This window comes from Syngnathus floridae, chromosome 13 (genome assembly GCF_059516105.1).
Source record: "Syngnathus floridae isolate MCC-2025c chromosome 13, RoL_Sflo_1.0, whole genome shotgun sequence".
Classification (NCBI taxonomy): Eukaryota; Metazoa; Chordata; class Actinopteri; order Syngnathiformes; family Syngnathidae; genus Syngnathus; species Syngnathus floridae.
Window position 1 is genome coordinate 7,099,843 of NC_142425.1, and position 23,145 is coordinate 7,122,987.

The window sequence follows — 23,145 nt, forward strand, 5'->3', positions numbered from 1 at the left end:
TTCACAAAGATTTCAGTATACCTAATTACAATTTATAGTTACATTTGTTTTTTTCCCAAGAAACTTGCCCAGAGGGTAAAATTTTAATATACTGCAAGCATCTCCTTTCTGCTTGAGTTTACCATTTCTCAAGTAGCAGCATTGACCTCATCGTTTCTTGGGAACTCTTAATTTGTTTACCCAACCGTCTAGTAGTGAGTCATAGCTATCGTATTTTGAGGTCACAAATGTGTATTTCATCCATAGCTTATTTGCAGCCACAAACTAGTATTTCACAATAGAGCATTTTGTATGCAAGGCATGTCTGCATGGCGTCCACTTTGAATTGTTTTTCCTCCTATCAAGTCAGGGGCTCCCGTACACAAATCCTTTGGCATAAGCAGCAGGGATACTGCTGTCAAAAACATGATTTCAGCTGTTTACAAAGTACTATACAATGGTCAAGTACACTACCGATCAAAAATCTGGGGTTACTTAGAAATCTCCTTATTTTTAAAATAAAATCGCTATTTTTTTTTCAATGACGTTAATATTAAACTAATCAGGAATAGACTATATTCACTATTAATGTGGTAAATGATTATTCTAGCTGCAAATGTCTGGTGTTTAATACATGTTTAATGCATCACCATAAGTGTATAAAGGCCCATTTCCAGCAACCATCCCTCCGGTGTTCTAATGGTCCATTGTGTTTGCTAATTGTGTTAGAAGACTAATGGATGATCTGGATACCATTGAAGACCCTTGAAAACCCTTGTGCAATTAGTTAGTTTTCATGGAAAACACTAAATTGTCTGTTTTGAACGGTACTGTATGTTCTAGCTCTTCTGCCACGTGCCCCCTTTTAAATTTGTGCACCTGCCCCTCCTAAGATTTCTGCACACCCCAGCTATGCAGCAATTACCAATCCCAATAAATCCCCTTTGGCAAAATCCCTTCAGAAGTCATACATTTAACGTATTTAATGCCACGTCTTTCTATCACTGTAGAGGAAAACCTAATGGTTGGCAAAGTAGTGATTGTGCTCCTGTGAGAATTTTGTGTGGCTATGGAGCATGACAAGGCTTTGCTGTGCTGAATTCATTCTACTTTGGTCACATTGCCGGGCGCTCTGCTCTCAATCCAGGTCAGTATGGGGTGCACTTGACTTGAACGGATGGCGACATCCTCACTGGAGAAAGACTGGAGAAAAGCCTTGTAAAACCGGAGAAAAATGGTGTAGCAGGGCACACTAAGAAAAAAATAGATGTGTGACTGACAAGCCTCAAGAGTTAAGAGGACATTGCCCTGAAACAGGGCACCCTCTGCTTGAGAGAACCCTGTCAGACATACAGCAAGTCCTGCTATGCTTACACACATGGATGGTTTTGTTTGTATGTCTAAAACACTGACTATGATCAATGTTTACACTGAATATGAGCGAATATTGATGTACCGTATTTTCCGCACTATAAGGCGCACCTAAAAACCTCCAATTTTCTCAAAAGACGACAGTGCGTTTTATAATCCAGTGCGCCTTATATATGGACCAATATGGATTCGTGGATGAGGACTAATTTATTAAAGTAAGCTTTACGTGTTTATTTTATGTGTTGTGTGATATTAATGTTTGAGCAATGTTGAGTTATTGATATATTGTTATTGTTTTCACTATTTCGAGTGTTACTATATTGTGATTGCATTAACGTTTGCGCAACGTTGAGTTGTTTATTCTATGCACTTTATAATCCAGTGCGCCTTATATACTTGCCATGTAAAGTGTGTTATAAATAATTTTTTATTATTAATTATTATTATTAATTATTATTATTATTATTATTATTATTATTATTATTATACGAACAAAGTTTTAAAATGGGCCATTCATTGAAGGTGCGCCTTATAATCTGGTGCACCTTATAGTGCAGAAAATACGGTACGCATACTACAGCAATTGCCATGCTAGTTGTCTCTGGGGCAGTTCTGATAGAACCTGATAACTGCCTACATGCCAGTCACAGTCAACACGGTAATGAGAAAAGATTAGAAAATCTGTGCCATTTTGCGGAATGGATACTATTCCAAATTGATTTTAGGCTTCTGACTGTAACTAGGTCGTATTGTAGCTTTTCAGTATCCGACCACAGCAGATGCTTTGTCGTCATTTGCTTCATATCAAAAACCTGAACTCACACAGACACAGGTGGTCCTCAAAGCTCTTGTCAAGCCATTTTAACCTCACCATCTTTAACACCTAACCTTTGTATGTGGTGCTCTGTGCCACTCCCGGTATTTATATATTCCTCCTGTGGGTTGGTGAACAGGACCATGACACGGCAGATGGAAAGAACAGTTGGAGGCTTTGGAGGGGATGCAGGGAACTCTTCGAGCCCTTTAGCAATTGTCACATTTAAAATAGAAGATGATTGCAATAATTGAGCAATATCCTCATAAATACCAAACACGGATGAAAGACATTGAAGGACATGACATGTACTGCACACTACATGGCATAAGCTGATTTTCTCTTCCCTTTGCGGCGAGGAGGTTGGGTAGCTGCAAATCTCTCCAGAATCAAGGTCATGCAAGTAATGACCAGCAGAGTAAACTTTTTATAGTGAGGCCTTGGGCAACTGTGTGTAATAATTTGACCTTAAAATAACAGCTCCAAAAATCGCTTTGATAGTACACTGGCTTGTAATAGGGAGAATCGAAGCACAGTACCACGGTGACCTTCGATTCTCCTACTTTTAGGATCTGCGATAAATGTGAACCAGCTGGGACACACTCGTGTTGTGCTAGCAATAATATCCATGCTAGTTCATATTTATGTGCTGTACTTGACAATGATGAGATGACACTGATAGGTTTCATTACATTGACTTGTTTTTGTCCAGTGCTTAAAAATAAGACAAGAGCACAGAAGGCCACAAAATACTCAGCAGTATTTTTCCACTCCAAATCCAGTGAAGTGCTTTCAGATAACTCTCAACACTGCACTGCTTGACACCAATCCAAGTGGACTTTAAATGGCAAAAAGGGAAATACATTTTATTTACGTCAAAATGGTACAAATGCACTTGTGGGCATAGTTACACTCAAACAACATCATGTACTATAAAGTTATATAAAAAAAAAAACAATTCCCAAACATATATGAATTTAATTCATGACAATATTTCATTATCAACTGTGTAATCCTTCAAATCAATATATCTTGAATTATATTATAAATCACTGCCCACTTCCCTCTTTTTTTTTTTTTTGCCCCTCTCATATTCTATTTGGCCCACAAGCAGTACTCGATGCCTCACAGTGAAACTCCAAAATGGGCTGAAATAATCACATTTTTTCTGCCCCCGCCAAGATATTCCCTGTATGAAATCGGTTCACATTTTAAGGATTGCGCGTGTTGCGTCATAAATGGGGGGGGGGGGGGGGGGGGGGGGGGGGGAAATCACATCAAAGCCAGAAACTCCTTAAAATTAGCCTCCATGGATTGGTCGGGAATATATATTTGTAAAGAAGAAAGGGATGGTGGACACAATAACTATAATTATGGAACATAGATTTTAAAGATATGTGCATATTCTTTTGTTGAGACAATAAAAAAAAAATGTAGTTGTTACCTGTTGCGATGTCATCCGACGTGCTGCCAACGTGTCATTTATCCATTTCTCATTTTTCCCCTAGTGTTTTTTTTTGAGTTTTTCCTTGCACTCCCGGGAGTTTAAGATTGGGGTATGTTTGAGAAAAATTGAAAAAAAAAGTGTACATGTGTAGCCCTTTGAATCTTTCTTGTGATTTGGAGCTATCCAAATAAACTTGACTTGACCTGTCAAAGTCCGCCGAGGAGATCAGGAAGCGAAATAAGCGCAACAATCAACAGGGATGAGGGGGCGTACACCTGATCGCACACCTGGGATTGCTTTGCCAAATACCGGCCAATTGATAAATGAAATGTCAGCAGCACGTCGGATGACGTCTCTGAGGAAGACTGCAGCAGCAGGTAACAACTACAAGTTTTTTTTATTGTCTGAACAAAATAATCTGCACATATCATTTTGAAGACATGATGAATCTAATCGAAATAAATAGATTTTGAAGAGATGTGAATTTTGCATGGTTTAAAAAGAAGCGGTCCAATTATTTATTTTTTTTACCTCAACTTTGCTATCCCTTGAGATAGTGCAAAGGTGAAGACAACACAAGCTGCTCCTCGCTTTAAATGTGCATCTTTTCAAAGCAACCAACGAGACCTAAATGGGATTCCTCTTTTGGCTTAAGCTTTTTATCTTTTTACTGCCTCATGAATTAATATTTTTCAGATATTGTGAAGTCTGACTTTATCAAACAGCCTCTACAAATAGGTCATCTCTTCAAGAAAACACTTTTTAAGTTCATGTGGAAGTACTTTTACACAAAGGAGTTTAATATTTTACCATTAGAGGGAAAATTAAATTGAACAAAATATTTTCAAAGCCCCAACACATGCATGCAATCTATCTAATCTATTCATAATTCCTCCTGCCTTACTTTACCTCAGCAGCCACAAAGACAAGCTCATTAAAGAAAAAAAAAAAAAAACCTCAATACGGCACTTATTAGACGGACTGTCTGAGACATGCTGCTCATTGAGGTTCCACAGCTTGAGGACTAGCCTTTGAACTGTTTTATGCAGTGTTACATATGTGACTGAGAAACGTATGTTTCAATAATAATTACATGTTCTGGGTATGGGAATTTTACCGGATTGCATCCAATAAGCAATGTACGTACAGATGAACCGAGTTCATTGCATCATGTCAGCCATGTTCGTAGAGTGCAAGGGGGCTTGCGCCTTGTGCACATATTTTGCTTGGAAATATATTAGCTAAATTTGCTCACTTATTTTTGCATTAATGACTTTAAATTTCAGGTGGCATCAGTATGGCCACAGATTGAGAATCTGCTAGCGCAGGTTGTAACGTATAGTGTGCACCTTTTATGCTGCAGTACATATGTGAACACATTAGTTTGACTAACAGGCCTAGACAATGAGGAAAGTAGTAATTATCTGTCCTCAGACTGACCAAAAAAGTGCGTGACATTTGGAACAGAACTTGTTTTCCTTTTAGTTTCGCTTTGGAAAATAATTGCAGTTCATCCTTTCCTTGCTTTCCTGTGCTTCTCTCTCTTAAAGTCAGACTGTCGATATGTTGTAGCTCACCCACGACCCGAATGAGGACACGCAGTATGGAAAATAGATAGTTTGGATCAAAATCGCACTCTTTGAAGTCAATTCCTTAATTGGGTTGTGAAATGCATACAACTACTGTAGCTCATTCTTTACTGGATAGGTTCAATTTCATTATCGAGGCTATCAAACTTTAACAGCAGTTTGGTATACATTTAATGTGTCTTGAGGGAGCAAAGGCAAAGCTCTTCTTCCCTCTCACTATTCCTAGCAGACTGTCCATAGACTCCTTTTAAAAAGCTTCATCTGTTCAGTCTTTAGGCCCATAGAGACAATATCAGTAAGTGTATAAAGCCTAAGTTTATTAAATATGTGGTTTTATTCGAACATCATGTGCAAAAAAACTAAGTAAATACTGTGTGCAATGTGTTGATTCAAAAAAATGCAGGAGACATTTTCAGCTATGTGAAGGACATTTGGTTGAGTGTTTTGCATCAGTGTCTTTTATAACAGGAAGGTTCACACTGACCAGGATAAGTTCTTCAGAAAATGGATCGATCAGGTATCTGCAAATCTCTCATTGTCAGACAGCAAAACGTAGTGATTTATCATTGTTATGTTTTTACACTAAAATGTCAGTGTATACATTTTATTTAACTGATTGGTGTGGCCTGTTTTTTTAGTGGGGGGGTGGGGTCGTTCCAAGGCTGTTCAATCTGTCTGGAAATAACGAACAACTCATTGCTGTAAAAGTGTAAAGTTTAATATGGTTGTCATGCCAAGTATCAAGAATAGTGTTATCAGTAGAAATCTGTGTCACACTATGTGTGAGCCGCTGCAGTCGTGTTGCTTTGCTGTGACTTTAATCATTCTGCGTCACAGGGAGACATGACGGCAGATCTGCAGTGAAACATGTCAAAACCCACCGGGCTGGTGTCTAAAAATGTTTGCTAGCTGCAAAATAGAATTGCTCTCAATTAGAAATTTGTTGACATGCTAATTTAGGATGACGTTTCTCATTAACAGTGTATCCAATGATGCTGACGCGTTGTCACAACAAATGAAAAGTGCTTTGAAGCACGGATGCTCTATTAAAACACAGGAAGCGTGCATACAAGACAATAAAATTATTTAATTCCAATTCAAAAGGAAGAAGCAATTTACTGATATATCATTCTTGTCACGTTTGTCAAATCAAGTCGAAGCCGACTGACTGGAAAGCTGGTGGCTTTACTATGCACTGTGCTAAAAAAAAGTCAACTTCCTTTGCCTGAGCCTTTATATGCTGTAAGAGATACCAGTTCTTCCTCCTCGTGAGAGCAGAGTAGCACTCCACTCCTTTTGAGGTGGCAAGACTGCTGAGATAAGACACCGGCTTTCCACGAAGCTCCATCAGGAAGGCGGGGTTGGTTGCCTAGCAACGGGCAGCAGCGTAGCTCAAACTGTCACTTAAGCCAAGAGAGTTTCCCTAACTCTATGTGGCAGCAAAGTTGGTGGCAAAGAATTTGCTCGAGCCAAACTGCCCATTAGATGTCCACTAACGTATTGAGCGAGTTTTAATTGGATTCAATAAAAATTGTTGACACTTTAGGTAGCACTGTAAATAATGGGTGGCATGTCTGCGCCACAGTTCTGGGGTTTAGAGTTCAAATCTCACCTTAGGTCTTCCTGTTTGGATGTTGCATCTATTCCCCATGGGTTTCTTTCCGCTTCTGTATTAGGCAAACGAAAGACAAAACCTTCATTCCACTAAAGTGTCATTTGTCCTCTTCCCGGCAGCCTTGTCTTTTCCATCCGTCTCAAGCACACATATGCCAGAAAGATAATCAAACTATCGCGCATTGAGCCTTTATTTGGGCTGGGAGCGGAAATGAGCAAAAATATACAACAAGCATTGCCCACAGTGACATTCAGAATGATTGTGTTTCCGTTGGCGTCAGCAGGCAATATGAGAGAAGTCTCGTGAATGCACTGCCTTAGCCGTATACTGTGTGGATAAACTTAAAATGCCTGTATAGCCGAGTCAGCAAAAAGCTTGAAAATACAGTGTCTGGTAAACCAAAATGCATCCCATCCAACAGTTCGTAGTATTTAGTTGAACATGCATCATACAAGTTGTTCAGCAAATTTATGTCACGTCTCTCGAGAGACCTGCCATAGATTCAAATCAAGTACTGTTATTAAAATTGCTTCTGATTGGTAAAAACCCATGAAGAGGTGGTTGTAGTACCGTATTTTCCGTACTATAAGGTGCACCGGATTATAAGGCGCACCTTCAATGAATGGCCCATTTTAAAACTTTGTCCATATATAAGGCGCACCAGATTATAAGGGACATCGAATAAATAACTCAACGTTGCTCAAACGTTAAACAATATAGTAACACTCGAAATAGTGAAAACAATAACAATATATCAGTAACTCAACGTTGCTCAATCGTTAATATCACACAACATACAAAATAAACACGTAAAGCTTACTTTAATAAATTAGTCCTCATCCACAAATCCATATTGGTCCATATATAAGGCGCATCGGATTATTTGAGGTTTTTAGGTGCGCCTTATAGTGCGGAAACTACGGTACATAATTGTCGTAACATAGGCACATAATATTTGATGTCGTTTTTGCATAGTTAACTTCACATAATTTATATACCCAACAGCATGTCAGATTCAAAACAGACATCTTTAGGAGTCATCTATTGCTTTTATTTCCCAATTTACCATAAACACTGCTAGGACATGCTGTACATGTTAACATGGTTTTGCTGTGAGCAGTCCTGTATGCAGTGTGAATCTCACTGCCACGTGGTTTATTTGCCACATTACTTACAAAGTGCAAATTCTCCATCAGACCTACAAGCCACCAGTCATGCAGCTAATCTCTAATTACCTGCCACCTGCTTACCACTATTCGGTGTGTGTGTGTGCGTGCGTGTGCGTGTGTGTGTGTTTTGTCAAACTGCATATTTTATCACTGATGACTCTGATGCTCTGTTAAAGTCAAGGCACAAAGCTCAGTCAGACCACACCTTACAATGTATTTAAAAAAGAAATTAGCTTTTGTGTTTTGTTGAAGTGTCCTTGATTTTTGTTGCTGTGTGTGTGCTTGGGAGTCGTACTAAGTTGAGTGTGTGTCCAAAACATTAGTAGCCTTTCTTTAGAGCATGCAATCTTGATAAACGATGTGGTTGCCATGGCGACTGAATTTCACAAGCTGGGAGGTTCAGATGCCCTCTTTTGAGGGTGATACTGAGACTTTAAGACTACACTTCAAGAATTGCTATATCCTTGGCCAGTAACACTTAAAAGAACTTTGCTGTCTTTTCAAAAAGGTCTTTGATTTGACCTTCTGTTCCCGCAGAAAAAAAACCTGAAATTGCTCTCTTGTATATTTTATTCTTAATCTTTCAGTGAAAGATTATTACTAAACCAAGAAATATGGACAGTTCGCTTGTGTTTCAACTCTGTAAAACTGAAAAGCATATTGAATTGTTTTCAGTCCAGGCGACAGGAAAATAATCATTATGAGGTGGTTATATAACATTAAAAAAAACAGTACCCTGACACATGCTGAGCACATTGTGTGGGGTTTGACATCATCATCAGTCAGCGTCATGAGACTCATTTTGTTGTGGGGTAGGTGAATTTCCGGGTCAAGTGTAACAGAAGCATTCCAATGATCCTAGCAAGACCACATCCATTTTTCACAAGCTGTATAAATAACTAAGACCCTTCAACATAAGTCTTACGTCACTGCTAGGATGAACAGTGCCCCCTCATGGACTAAAGATTACATACATCCTATGGGTAATTCCAATTGAGTGCAAGTGATATAGATTGTCTCAATGCATTGAGTTTATCTTGAGAAGAATGTGTGGCTAGCATGCAAACATATTTTACAGCAGAGTCTTAAAAAATGAGTTTTTTCATCAATGTGTTAAATGCAGAATATAGTTTGATAATAAACAGTAATTTCTCACGGATGGATGGATGGATGGATGGATGGATGGATGGATGGATGGACGGACGGACGGACGGACGGACGGACGGACGGACGGACGGATGGATGGATGGATGGATGGATGGACGGATGGATGGATGGAGTTGATATAGTGATTATGGTGCAAAAAGTGTGACTTCAGTTCCCATACTGTGACGATCGATGTGAATATTGAGTATAAGAGAGTGTGTGCTCCGTGTGATTGTCACCTGGGTTATGCACCAAGTAATTCCCATTGACCCCTTAAAGGGCTCACTCAACCCTTGGATGGGATGATTGGGAATTTCATAAACTTACCTTGAAAATCACCCATTAATTCATTGGTTAATCTTAATTTTTAGGATGTGGATAAAAAAAAAGCACACTGTTGTACTATAACATGAAGCACAGGTGAGCGATACCAACCATATTTTACCTGCTTGTCAATGATTAGTAAAATAAGCATATTTTCACAGGTTTCCATGGTGATATTGGGTCAATTTTGACAGCTGCAGGCATGATATTATATTTTAAGCTCCTCTGAGCTGTTGACAATCATGTCCACTTTTCCCTTGAAATGCAACCGGTGCTTTTTCACATCAACTCACGCAATCATGTAAGCTCATGATGTTTTTGATGGCACAACACTATATGGATCATTTACTGCTGCACTCATCTGCCAAGTGTTGTTTTTCATTTTATATTTTGTGTTCCCTCTTTCACATGGTAGAGAGTTGCATGAGGACCAAAACATGCATTTATTTTTCCCCACAGTGTGTCAATATATGCAGCACAGGCCTCTCTGTGAACTTCACAGTGCTTCCAGGCATATTTCCATATCTGGTAAATACTGTCCTCTAGTGCCCAACACAAACATTTTATTTTGCAGCCAATAAAATAATAGCAATAAAATGCCCTTTCAGATTTTATGATGACTATCGGTAAAAATCGGGCAGGTTTTTCATGAGTTTTTGAACAGCATCCTGTAGAGGTGACAATTTTAACATGCCCCCCTGTTTGCATGCACTTGTATATAATTATTAAAAATGACTGAATGACCTGTCCCTGCAAGTTGATTTGAGTTGCCAGTTCTGGATGCATGTCCTCCATTTTTACAAACTAAAATTAGAATGTTCACTGTGTTGTCAACAACATTAATTTCAAGGCACTTTTCCACCATTGCATTATGTAATACCATTCCCTTTCTTCACTGTTTCTAGTAAAAAAACATGTTGCACAGTTTGACATTGAGACAGGTACACCACACAATAAGAACAAAAATGTGTGGTGTCTCAGATTTTAAAAATGTCTTAACATATTAAAAATAAAACCATACCCAAACTGAACTGAACAGTGCTGACTAAAATCAAATGAACAATATTACTGTTTGCTTTAGTTATCTTGAGAAAGCAATAAAACCTGGATTCGGTCCAGCTGCTGAACGTGCTGAACGATTGAGTCATGAGGATGCCAAATAGCAAAATGCCATGCTGTTGCAACTACAGGTAATGAGTAGATGAAAACATTGATTTACTAATCATGTCTTCAGTATATGGACGTTTGCATGTCGTCTGATTCTTTTCACGTGAAGATAATTTGCTTGCCCCAAAAGCACATTCAATTTCTTTGCTAATGTATTGTAGCCGAGCATATACTGTTGCCCGTAGTAGAGTATATATGTACATATAGGGCCCAATATACATAGGCCCATATGTATATGTACCGTATTTTCCGCACTATAAGGTGCACCGGATTATAAGGCGCACCTTCAATGAATGGCCCATTTTAAAACTTTGTCCACATATAAGGCACACCGGAATATAAGGCGCACCTTCAATGAATGGCCCATTTTAAAACTTTGTCCATATATAAGGCGCACCGGATTGTAAGGAGCACCTTCAATGAATGGCCCATTTTAAAACTTTGTCCATATATAAGGCACACCGGATTATAAGGTGCACCTTCAATGAATGGCCCATTTTAAAACTTTGTCCATATATAAGGCGCACCGAATTATAAGGCGCACCTTCAATGAATGGCCCATTTTAAAACTTTGTCCATATATAAATCGATATATTTGAACACGCCTGCTGTAGTGGCTCAATATTGGTCCATATATAAGGCGCACCTGATTATAAGGCGCACTGTCGGCTTTTGAGAACATTTGAAGCACCTGATTATAAGGCGCACTGTCAGCTTTTTGAAGCTTTTAGGTGCGCCTTATAGTGCGGAAAATACGGTACATATAGATGTACATACATATGTACTGTACGTATATGGGCAGCTAATCCGAAACATCACATATTACCATCCACATTAGGAAGAGTCTTGAGGGCATCCGAGTCCATGCATTTTTATCTCTTTACGCTCCCATTACATAGAATAAATTTGGTAATTTGGGAGCACAAAGAAAACCATTTGTTATTGTAACATCATGAAGTGAAAATCTAGCCTTAATGACCTCATTGCACAAACACACATCAGTACGACTACAGTATATCTGCAGCCATTGTTGTCAGCTCCCCTCTGATGGCTCTATAGGCTGCCTAATGAGGCTCATCACCATCTCTCCACAGCAAGCAAAGGAGGTAGGAAGTGTTGATCGCTCATTGTCCAAATGACCTGATCGGTCATTCATGGTCATGTTTTTTTTTTTTTTTTTTACGAGTTGAGCCCACTTAACTTAATGACATTTGAGCGCAAGGTCAATGTGGAGACAGCACGAGGACACGCGGATCGTGATTTTTGACATAATACATTTGAATTCAAACAGTCGAGTGTCTCTTGACAGCACAAGGCATATTAGAGATTTAAATGAAACTTAATGACACCATTAGGATTGTACTCATCTTGCAATGTCGACTCTCTACGGTCGAACACCATCTGGCTAAATCAGTGCAGGCAAAAGATGCGGTGCCATACGTGTTAAGGAAAGCCAGTCCTTGTCTAAAAGGAGCCACTAATTATCACCGGCAATGACATAGTATTTGTTGTCATGGCTAGTTAAATTTTAGCCCTCTTATTATTCTACAAAAAGACTGTGAATTCTGCAGAATTGTATGATACACACTTGGAACTGCAATTTGAATTATGCAAGGCGTTCAATGTATCGGTCATTCATATGTTCTGAGGAAAGCTCTTAACGGTGCGATACATATTTCATTGCCATTTTTTTCTTGTCTGTGCTGAATTTTAAGAAACAGATGTAACTTTCACAGTAAAATAATTTTTGGACAAATTTCCAATGACAAAACTCAAATTATAAATATAATTTGTATTTATATAAGGAATTATTAAAGTGTTAATACATAGCTAAATTCAGTCGAATAGCACAATACAGTACAATTAAATGAAAAAGAAATGGTCCTGTCATAAAATGTTACGTTAGTTTACATTCCTTCTTTCTTTTTTTTAAATTTGTATATACAGCCAGTGAATGTTTTTTTTTGGGGGGGGAATGGCTATAAAATATGCAATTAGTTGTTTTCCCACAAGGCACAGCGCCAAACATTATCCACAAGGACGGTGACATTGTATTGTGGTATCTGCAAACAGTACCACTGGGTTATCAAATAGAGCAGGTCACCCAGACCTTGTGAATATCTATATCTTTCAGTAAATGGAGGTTATCATCCTATTCATCTATTTCCAATCATTTAAAGCACTAGGAGGTCAATTAGCACTTCACCTCTTATATTTATGTATACTAAAAAAAAACCTTGGAAATTACTGTTTTTTTTTACATCAGTACTGAGGTGGGTTTATTTTCATCATATATATTGGGCAAGCAATCTGAATGAACATGATGGTTGCAGGATATTTGAATTATGTGAGGATGAGCATCAGAGACTTTGAGACACATAACAGGAACTTTACTCTAGAGATGGTTGTTCAAACATTGACATGGTCTTAAGGATTGCTTACACATCATTTATCATGCTGCCTTTTATCACTATGGTGAAAAATTTGGGAGTTGTGTCTTCCGCTTCCATTTGGAATGTTCCTTGTCTCGCTCTCTGCAGGGATATAGAAAAATGGCACACTTTTAAAACCTCTGCTCCTCTGTTCTTGAAACAGCAAATACTTAATTGTTGTAAGTTCTCACTTGATTTCACCCATGCCTCTACATTGTTGTGTTGTATTGGAGTTCCTGAAGACTGCCACGTGGCAGAGGAACTGGGATAGACTGGCGGTAGACTGTATACTAATGAAAAACAAAGGAAATGACAAATCTGTGTGAATATGTCAGTTTAACACAAGGTAAGAATGTTAAAGGTTTGCTGAAGTATGCACCTCTGGGAACTGAAGCCTCACGTCAATGCTGTCTGATGAGGAAGCAACAACTGAGGCAGAAAGTTCTTGCCTTGGATTACTCTCGAACTGCTGGTTGAAGCCAAGAAGAAAAGCCATGCCTGGGATATAGGTCTTAATCCTAAAAAGGGTAAAGAGCTCTTTTACTAACCAGTTAGTTTGATAAATGAGAAACAACATTTTGTGAGTGAATAGTCTTATTATTCGCTTCTCACCCAGTGAAGAAATCTGACATGGTTTCTGGAATTCTGGTCCAGTGGACCTTAGCCCTTAGCGTTGGTTTGGAACAAGGCAGACGTGAAGTGTTGGCACTCAAAAACATTTCAAAGGACTGACATTCAGCTCCCCATCTAAGGTTTGCCTGCACCAAACACGAGGCATCAGACAAGTTTGACACATGACATTTAACTGCACCGACACAAGACACATTACACTTAAAAGGATCAGTGACATAGAAAATGGATGTGTGTGTTTGAGGTCTACCTTTGCTTTTGCACGGCCATCCAGCACAGTATCGATACACATTTTCCAGTTGGTATTGTGTCCCACCTGGGACACAATGACTTGGGTGTTCCTTATGTTGCTCATTGATGTGTAGTACACAGCTGTTTCATAACCTTCAGGTTTTTGGTTCCCGCTCAATGCAAGAGCTTTGACGTTGAAAATTGCTTCAGGTGTGGAGTTGAAGACCTGGTGAAGCAAAAACAAGAATGTTGGGTGGAGGATTGATCAAGTAAGGAATCATGGAGATATCATGGATAATGATCCAAGACAAACTTTATAAAATTCACGATGTCAGGCGAGATCATAATTTGGCAGCTCTCAGGGGATTGTGTGCTTTCCATTTCCATTACCTTGCCAGGAGAGCTCAGATTAAGTTCCGCTTCGACTGACTCTGAGGACCCTTCTGAGGTGGTCTGTAAACAGATCGCATAATCATTTTAATGACTGAAATATAAAATGTAGCATAATAAATTTGTCAGCTTAGCTCGAGACCTTTGGGATCTTCCTTAGACTCTCAAGGAGTTCTTGGGTATTGCTAGGGTGTTGGCTCGGATCAGCATTGACCTCAAATCGGATCTTCTCAACAGGTTTGTTTGTCTGGACTTGGAAAGAAAGATACGACTCTTAGTGACTTTGGGCGATAGCTTTTAACATAAATATTTCATGTTTGAGTCGTGGAACATAGTACCTGGGACTGCTTTGAGTGCCACATTGGTGTATCCCAACAGGTAGTACAAGGGATACTCCTCGTGGTAATATGCTCGTCTCAACTCAGATTCAACGCACAAAATTGATCCATAAATATTATTCTCTGTGCACCATTTGTCTCTTGGATGCCAGTTGTTGGGTTTCTGCAGCTGTTTGAGTAGAAAAACATTGGACTTTTATGGTTTGTAATTTATTCTTTCTATGAAGTCGATTATACCTCTCCTTTGTTTTCAAGCTTTGCGATTGTTGGATCCTTTCTGACAACTTTGTCATTTGAGTCAACAGCTTTGGGCATCATGGGGGTAATTTTAGGCAAAGCTGGCGTTTCGATGTTCCTGGAGACTACGTATACATCAGAGCTATTGGTCAGGAAAAGAAAAAACAAGATCAATGTTCATTTTTGCGTATGTTGTTTTTTCCATACCCTGACACAGCGAATCACTTATTGCCCTGTTAGCTGGAAACTGCCTCGATACAGTAAATCAAATGATGCATAAAACAATAATGCCAAGTCAAGTCATTCTGGATGCCACACTGACACAGGTTACATTGATGGCAGTTATGAGTCTTCATGTTCAGCAAGATTGTCAAAAAAAAAAAGCTTTTCATTGAATATCAATTTTGACATAAACACACCGTACTTAAATTTCTAACATTTTTTTAAACGGAACCACCCAAAGGTTTGAAAGAAAATAAAACAGGCTTGATTGAGCCAAATCATTTCACCAGCAGCTGTGGCACAATGTTAGCGCCAACCCAACCCATTTACACACACCTTGGCCTGTTGAATGGCCACCAAACAAACAATTAATCAGTGAGGGACCACAAATTCCCGCATGCAGGATATTTTGCTAATTAGATTGTTGATGCCACTTTGGACCAGTTAGATGTTGTTGTGGTCATTACTCCCCATAGCCCCTGTGAAAAATAGTCTGACTGTCGACCGTTGGAGCAAATTAGATTTGTGAATCTCTATGGTGTAATGAAACCTGTTCAAGGGTTTGTTTCTTTTTTTACAGAGTTGTTCCATAGGCAGGTCAGTACAAGGGTGAGGAAAGGAGGCCCCAAACATACTTATTCAAGGGAATCAAAATGCTGCACTTCTTGTGGGGCTTTTTGAGATTGTAAACACATATGATGTACAGAGTGTATGAATAAAAGATAATGATTTCACTAAGCATCTCTTATTCAGAATAAAAGATCAGTGAGTGTACAGAACTATCTTCTTTTACTTTTACATTGTCGATGACTCCCCCAAATCATACCTGACTGAGATGAGTTCAACATCCTTTTTGCTCAAAGGGATGTCAAGTTCAAATTTCCTTTCTCTGATGTTAATCTTGGCAGATAACTTCCATGGAATGGAATATGGTATTTTGCTCTTAAACTCAACCCCACTGTGGAAAAGTTCCGTGTTGATACCGTAGGACAGCCAAATATCCTTTGTGCAACTGTTAAAAAGAAAGTTTAATTCAAGAGATGAAATGATATAAACTTTTTTCGAACATTGGTTGACATATTTACCCAATGAAGCCATCTGTCTCCAGTGATATTTCTGAGGTCAAGAGTTGGCCGAGATGATCAGTCAATGGTGGATTCATTGCAGCTTTTGCTAAAATCAACAAAAAGAATGTCAACAATATTTGACACTCAAAAAGTAGTTTTAAATATAATCCAGAGGTTTTTATTAAATGGGGATTAAAAAAGATGTTACCATTCACAGTGATGCCATTAAGAGTCTGATAATATTTGCTGATCTCCACTGGAAGGCCGAGTGTGGTAGCTTGGAAGTAGCGAGTCTCAAAGATTAAGAAGGCCTTTGTTCGATGCCATGAAATTCCCTTCTGTAAATTCTCAATGGCTGTCCACACGGCACTGTTTTTGCCTGCAGAAGGATTCACAGCCTGCATGTGAAAGTTAAATAGTCAGTACACACTACAGTGGGATTATATTCGCTCTGTATATATTTGGTGTTTTATGCTCTCACATTCATGATATTGTGAATATGCTCCTTGTTGATATCTGCAAAAAACCACTCTTGTCCAGAAGCACGAGAATAGAAATGAAGAAGGGGTTTGTCACCGCTTTCCAAGTTTTGAAGCTGAAACATTACACGATAACAATTTTCAGGGATACAAGTTTTACTAAAACTTAAATTAAGAGTTGAAATAATGTCCCAACCTGTCGATAAATGATCTGCAAGTCACTAAGGTCTCCTTTGAGTTGAGGGATGATGGGGGCAAACATTTGCTTTATTCCATCAGAACGTACTCCCATCTTGAAAAGAGAAACACCTCCGTGTATTTCATTTTGGACGACATTTGCATCATCATCAATATTTAAATACATTTCAATATACTCTACCTCCAAAAGCTGAATAATTCTACCAATGAAATACAATTTTCCTTTCATCATGATTTCAGTTGGGATGTTTTCTGTTGCATTTCTTAGCATGAAGAACTCCCCAGCTGTGCCAATAAGTAAATCATCTGCATTGGGAAAGTATACCGTCACAAAGACTCTTTAAAGAGAATGCCAAACAATATAACTGTATGTGAATATACCATTAAACCAGTCCAAGCGCATTGCCTTGCTGAAGCGATGGGTGAGGCGGCCAAATTTTGGAGCCAGGATTTTCACTGCTACATTACAGGCAGTAGACCTTATGCAGACAGCAAAAAAAAAAAAAAAGATGAGTGGTATTCCTATCTTATGCCCTTGATTATTTTGATCAGTATACCCACAGGAATGTGTTGTCAGGAGTTCTGGATCTGGCCATGCTTCTCAAATAAGAGTACGTAAAACTAATAACATGAAGATTTTTCTCCTCCCACAGATGTGCAGTCACAGTAGACACCAGCGCCATTGATGGCTTTGTGTCAAATAAGATCATCAAGGCTAACATGCGCAACTCAGCGCAAAGGTCCTTTTGCAGGTAAAGACTCATTGTGATTTGCTGGACCTGAAAAGTAGAATATTTTCATCATAATGAGCTTTCAGAGTCAGGGTACAGCCAAAACGTATGTTTTTCACAATTCCATGCAAACCTTATTTGCCATTAATTCAACACGGTATTTATACTTGAGTATATTAATATGCTGCTATTTTAGAACCTTCACACATGTCATCCATGTCTTGTGTTCTTACACTGTGTGGGTCTCGCGAAGCGATGAGTCTCAAGGCCTGTACAGCAGCACTCAGCACACGAGGAGGGAGATCAACTGGGTTAGCAGAAACTCCAGGGAGGAACCGCATGATGGTTTTAGTGCTGCCTGGATGACCCGCGTTGCCTAGAGCTTTCAGAGCCAAAACCATGTCTTTCTCATTGTTATTCTTCATACTGTCCAGAGCGAAGTCCAGCAGTGGCTAGGGAAGGGAATAAAATCTTTGTCATGGTCAGTATAAGTTTTACATCTTCAGTAGAACTGTGACAGCCACTCAGTAAAGCGTTTTCAGCTAATTGAATCTGAGCCTATGCCACGAGTTGCAAATTGCCAAAATTTCCTTTCACCAATAAAAGCGTTTCACATGATCTGGTATGTTAGTGTTAAGACAGCTAACTTTGTTATTATATGCTTTTGTTGAAATATTTTGGTGTTTAAATATGCAATGATTATTTCTCTTTTGTTGTATCGGTCAGTAGTACAAGAAACTTGAACTTCCTGTGACAAATAAACAGCTTGAAACAAGCATACTTGGTCCATGTGAGAGTATTAGAGTGGTACATAATTTTCTCCCACTTCTTGATAGCAAAATAATGAGAACAGGTGATAAGGAATATTTTAAAATTGTGTTTTAATAATAAATGTGTTTGAAGTTGTAGGAGGTATAAAAATATATTAAAACTTTTTTTTTTTATCCCCAGTTGGTTTCTCTTCTTAGGGCTTGTGCGTCTGAAATGTATCCCCTGTGATAAATGGAAGTTCATCGTACACTTAAGATTGGAAAAACGTTTTTGAGGGAAAAAAAAGTGAGCCCAACTAATAAAAAATAGATGACAATTGATATCTAAAATTCTACTGCAATGCAAAAGTGCATGTGTGATGGTTTTGTTACCTGAACAGCAGATACTGGGCAAGGTGTGTAGTAAGCGCAGTGCTTGTACACCAGGGAGCCATAAGAAAGGGCCACAGTGTGCCATACAAAGATGTTGGATTTACTGTAGGGCATGTTCAGGAAGCTCTGAGAAGAAAAGACGCCAACATTATCTTCGAAATAAACGGTTGTCTTTGTTCAAATGGCCTTGTGCTACTTTTATCCATCCTCACTTTAGCCATCTCAACCAGTTCAGGAGTAGCGTCAAGATGATCGAAGGCCAGCAAGAGCGTTTGAACGGCCTCGGAAACGGTTATGTCTCGTTCTTGGAACCTCCTTTGTAGGAACTTAAGGATTCTGGCATCGTTGACTTCTACAATCGTGTCCAAAAACCACCGTCTAATGAGGGCAAAGCCAGAGGAAATTGATTAAGTATTTCTAATCTATCACGTCTAAGATTATCCTTAAAAGTAATTAAATTAAATCATGCCAGAGAGATAAAGGTCAGGGGTTGCTTTTAATAAAATATTAAGTGTCAATGGTTTCCTTCGTTTTAACGGCGAGCTGATTTTTGCATTAACCTTTCTTTAATCAGAACTGACACGATAATGCATTTTTAATCAGATGAAGTGTCAGACTGAAGACATGAATGAGGATTAACTATTCAGTCATTACTCATTCTACTGAAGTGGATCTGATTTGGATATAATGTGCACCATGCAATCACGCTCTTCCCATTTGGATTTGGCAAAAATAACTAACAGGTTCTGTAAGTTTCTTTCTCACTTAATGTCGCTCAGATACTTGACCTGTACTCATCATGGGCAGCAAACTGCTTCCACATAGCCTCTAATCCTTCATAAGGCACCAATCGTAGGAGTTGATACAACTTCATCACATCCTCAGTTGTTGCACTCTCGATTTGGTAGTTATTGACTTCAGCTAAATGTTTGATCAACTCAACAGCCTGCAGAAAGAAGAAATGTTTGAGTCCCTCAGTATCTTATGTTACAATTGATATGAATGGAAAGATACCAAGAAACAATCGTTACCTTTGACAATGCATCATCCGACTTCTGCATGAGGATAGGAAGGTGTGCACCTGCTTTGACAAACTTGTAAATAATATTGCCTCTGTTTTCCATTGGCCCATGTTTGCCGGTAACAGCAGACGGCTTGTCTCTCACATCCAGCAACACTAATTCTTTCCTGCAGGATGGACATTTTGAACTTGTTAGCATTGCAAGCAAGGTTAACTGTGAGCAGAATGTAAGATTTAGTCATGTCTTACGTTGCTTTCATCTTGAAGCTTCCGCCCTTCACATTGAAAGGACTGAAGTGTTGCTGCTCCAAACCATGAGCCCTGGAAATCAGGCCTCCTTCAGTAGTTGGTTTGATGGTGTAAACGTATCGCATGGTTGAAATAAGAGAATCTCCTCTCTGGAATGGAGGACACATTACATCATAAGGTTTTATAGGTAGGTAACAAACCTTTCTGTATAATTTACGATGAAATATTTTCACATATGTCACTCGAACAGACCTTTTTGGAAATATTGTCAACCAGAGCGGTTGCCATTCCGCTGTAGCGTTCTGCCTTCTCCCTACAGTTAGTGACATCCACAACCTGAGTGATAGTCATGTCCTTTGTTTCCTTGTTTTCTTCAACGGCATAGTTACTCTTACACATGCCATGAATGCCAGCCTTAAAATAAAATCACATTTTTAGAAACGCTAATGAGGTTAATGTACTTTGAATACAGAAGAGAACGTGTGATCTCACCTCCTCGAGTTCGTAGAACGTCTGTGTGGTCTTGACAGTCATGTGGAAGAAGCTGAGTATGCCTCTAACGATGTTGACAACAGTGTCGGATACTTCAGCTGAGGCGTGGATGTTGCCCACATGCCCACTGGCAAAGTCAAACATAAAAGGTTTGACAAGCTGGGCCGCGATTCGCTGAGTGAGTTTAGCAGAAGCAATGAAGCTGTCCTTCCCTGGGAAGCCATTAAACTCCTCAAAGGCTAAATCTGAAATCTTTAAACAAAAAGTGGACATTAATTACATAAGACTAGTGACAGCTAAACATACTAAAAATATTCTTAAAATATGACAGATGATAAAACAATTAAGAGCTGTGCCGTTGGTGTACATAGAGCAGGTTATTTTTGTAATATTTAGGGTCACCTTTTATTCAGTCAGGCTAAAACATTATTTAGATGGATGGATGTCCGTGGACTGCAGTCAATAGACAGAATTACAAAACAACCGATCCATAACAGTGGGGTACCAAACACCCAAGGCCACAAAAATATAGCAATTTGTCATACGGGCTGATGTGCTTTTGTAGCAGCAATGCACTAAACATAACGTAACCTTCTTCATGGTTCTTTATAAATCATGAAAAGGATTCCTGTACATAGCAGACATATATTAAATCAATAATGTATAAATAGTAGGTAATAGATGGATAAAAATGGAGCGCGCAACTTGGCTCCAACCAACAGAGGTGCAGTCGGAACTTAAAGAGCCAGAGTGAAGTGGATCTCTTTCAGGCCGATCCCGATATTTGACAGAAAAAAAATTGGGTAATTAATCGGCCAATTAATTAGAAAGAAAGAAAGAAAGAAAGAAAGAAAGAAAGAAAGAAAGAAAGAAAGAAAGAAAGAAAGAAAGAAAATCCAAAGCAGTTTCTTTCTCTTGCCCAGTGACCCTAATGAGTACAAGCACTAGAATAAATAGATGAAGTGCATCGAGCGACAATTCTGTATTAAATATGAAATTTCATATTTTAAAGTAAACAAAAACAGCACAGAGCAACAAAAAGTTGAACCACTTTTTGAATAGGGTGGGCACATTTGAATAATAGCATTGTCACTGATAACTTCACAACTTTGTGTTATTTTTCCAATATTTCACGTGTCTGCTTACCTGAAGGATGAAGCTCTGCGCAGACGCGCCGACAATCTTAATCTTGCATGTTAGTTTGGCCCCAGACTCAGCCATGTTTGGCATGCCCAGTCCAAAATTGACCAGTCCCTCATATTTATATTCATAGGATTTCTTGGGGTTTAGGCTGAAATCTGTAAACAGTTTTTAAAAGCATTAAGTGAAAATATTTCATTTTAAACACAATACTAGAAAAAAGGAATTCAGTCCTGTGGAATATGCTGCAATACTCACCATAGCGGACACTTTCACATGCTAAAAAAAATATAATAAGACAGAATTAGCAAGAGGACCTGACTGGGAAGCATCCTGTAAAAATATTTCTTCAAAAGTACATAATTATTATTTTTTATTCAAATACCTTACCGGCCAGGGCCAAAAGGCAGCAGAGGATGAGCCCTCTCATGGTCAACGTGGGTGCAAGCAAACATTTCACATCACCCCTTTAAATAGCTGAGTGTGTTTGATTAGGCAACCTGGTTGTGTTGACCTGTGCGGGCAGGTCACATTCGTTTTTTTAGCCAGTCAACATCAATGTAAAGTCAACACTGACTTGGCGGCAACACGTTGACATTGTCACAATGACATGACAAAGACAGGTAATCATCAACAGCTGCAGGTAGAAGATAAATAAAGGCAAAAACACAAAGTAACCATCATACATATACATCATTTAGTGTGTGTAATATTGTTGTAATTTACAGCTGCACTTCATATTACTGACAGATGTTTCCTCCATTATGATATTGTTTGCACATGCCATATGTCTTATTATAGGCTGAGCAGCACCTTTTGGGGTAGAAATCAAATCATGTTGCGAATTCATATTTTGGCAACCAGTCCAATCACGACCCTTGTGGAAATAAGTTATAAAGCCAACAGATAGATGGAAAAGGTGGTATAGTCATACTGGGATAGTGTTAGTCATAAACAGCAACAATACCCTCCAACACTTAAGTGAATAATTTAAAAAAGAAAAAGCGTAGAACTTTAGATGCAGTCAATAAAGGTTTGAGCTTGGTTTCCACTGTTTATCATATACTATACTTTAAATACTATACTTTAAGTTATTCATAAGAAAGGTTGTGTATGGTAAATGTATCTTATTTTAAATTTTATGACCAATACACTGATATGCAAACACACCTTTAGAAATAATGTTGATGATGAGGACAAAGGCTTATCTGTGCAAGATAATAAATTGATCCCACATATTACATTGCTTGTAACTGAATGCTTAATGCAATTGAGTATAACTAAATGTGTAAGGCTTGGTGAGTGCTGCTATCTAGTGGCTCAATGTGGGTACGACGATTTTCATATTTAATAGGACTACTGTAAATGGTCATTTACTATAACCATTATGGTAAGAAATTATTGACATATTTACTGTAGTGTAATTTACTGATATAGTTTTGAGCCCCACAAAGCACTTTAAAATACAAAAATACAATTTATTCATTTTAATGGAAAAGCATTTTAATGGAAAATATTTTAATGG

General features: G+C 38.6%; 1 protein-coding gene and 1 long non-coding RNA gene across 2 annotated transcripts; one reads left to right on the forward strand and one right to left on the reverse strand.

Moving 5' to 3' along the window:
• The first annotated feature begins 3,881 nt into the window (after window positions 1-3,881).
• On the forward strand, window positions 3,882-18,333 carry LOC148388360 (uncharacterized). The gene is made up of 3 exons (XR_015862020.1): window positions 3,882-3,988; window positions 17,499-17,597; window positions 17,830-18,333. It is a non-coding gene; the product is annotated as an uncharacterized LOC148388360 (long non-coding RNA).
• vtg3 (vitellogenin 3, phosvitinless) lies at window positions 12,901-22,141 on the reverse strand. Its single transcript, XM_088393632.1, has 28 exons — window positions 22,011-22,141; window positions 21,879-21,899; window positions 21,627-21,778; window positions 20,481-20,732; window positions 20,241-20,402; window positions 19,989-20,137; window positions 19,750-19,906; window positions 19,507-19,664; window positions 18,931-19,096; window positions 18,719-18,844; window positions 17,810-18,028; window positions 17,407-17,624; window positions 17,227-17,324; window positions 17,027-17,151; window positions 16,844-16,939; window positions 16,650-16,763; window positions 16,377-16,566; window positions 16,187-16,274; window positions 15,928-16,113; window positions 14,880-15,021; window positions 14,643-14,811; window positions 14,447-14,556; window positions 14,305-14,367; window positions 13,934-14,140; window positions 13,666-13,811; window positions 13,433-13,571; window positions 13,245-13,343; window positions 12,901-13,155 (listed from the first exon to the last, which is right to left on the reverse strand). Exons 1-27 carry the CDS (start codon window positions 22,048-22,050, stop codon window positions 13,263-13,265), a joined length of 3,774 nt encoding a protein of 1,257 aa, XP_088249758.1. The 5' UTR covers window positions 22,051-22,141; the 3' UTR covers window positions 12,901-13,155; window positions 13,245-13,262.
• Window positions 22,142-23,145: the final 1,004 nt, after the last annotated feature.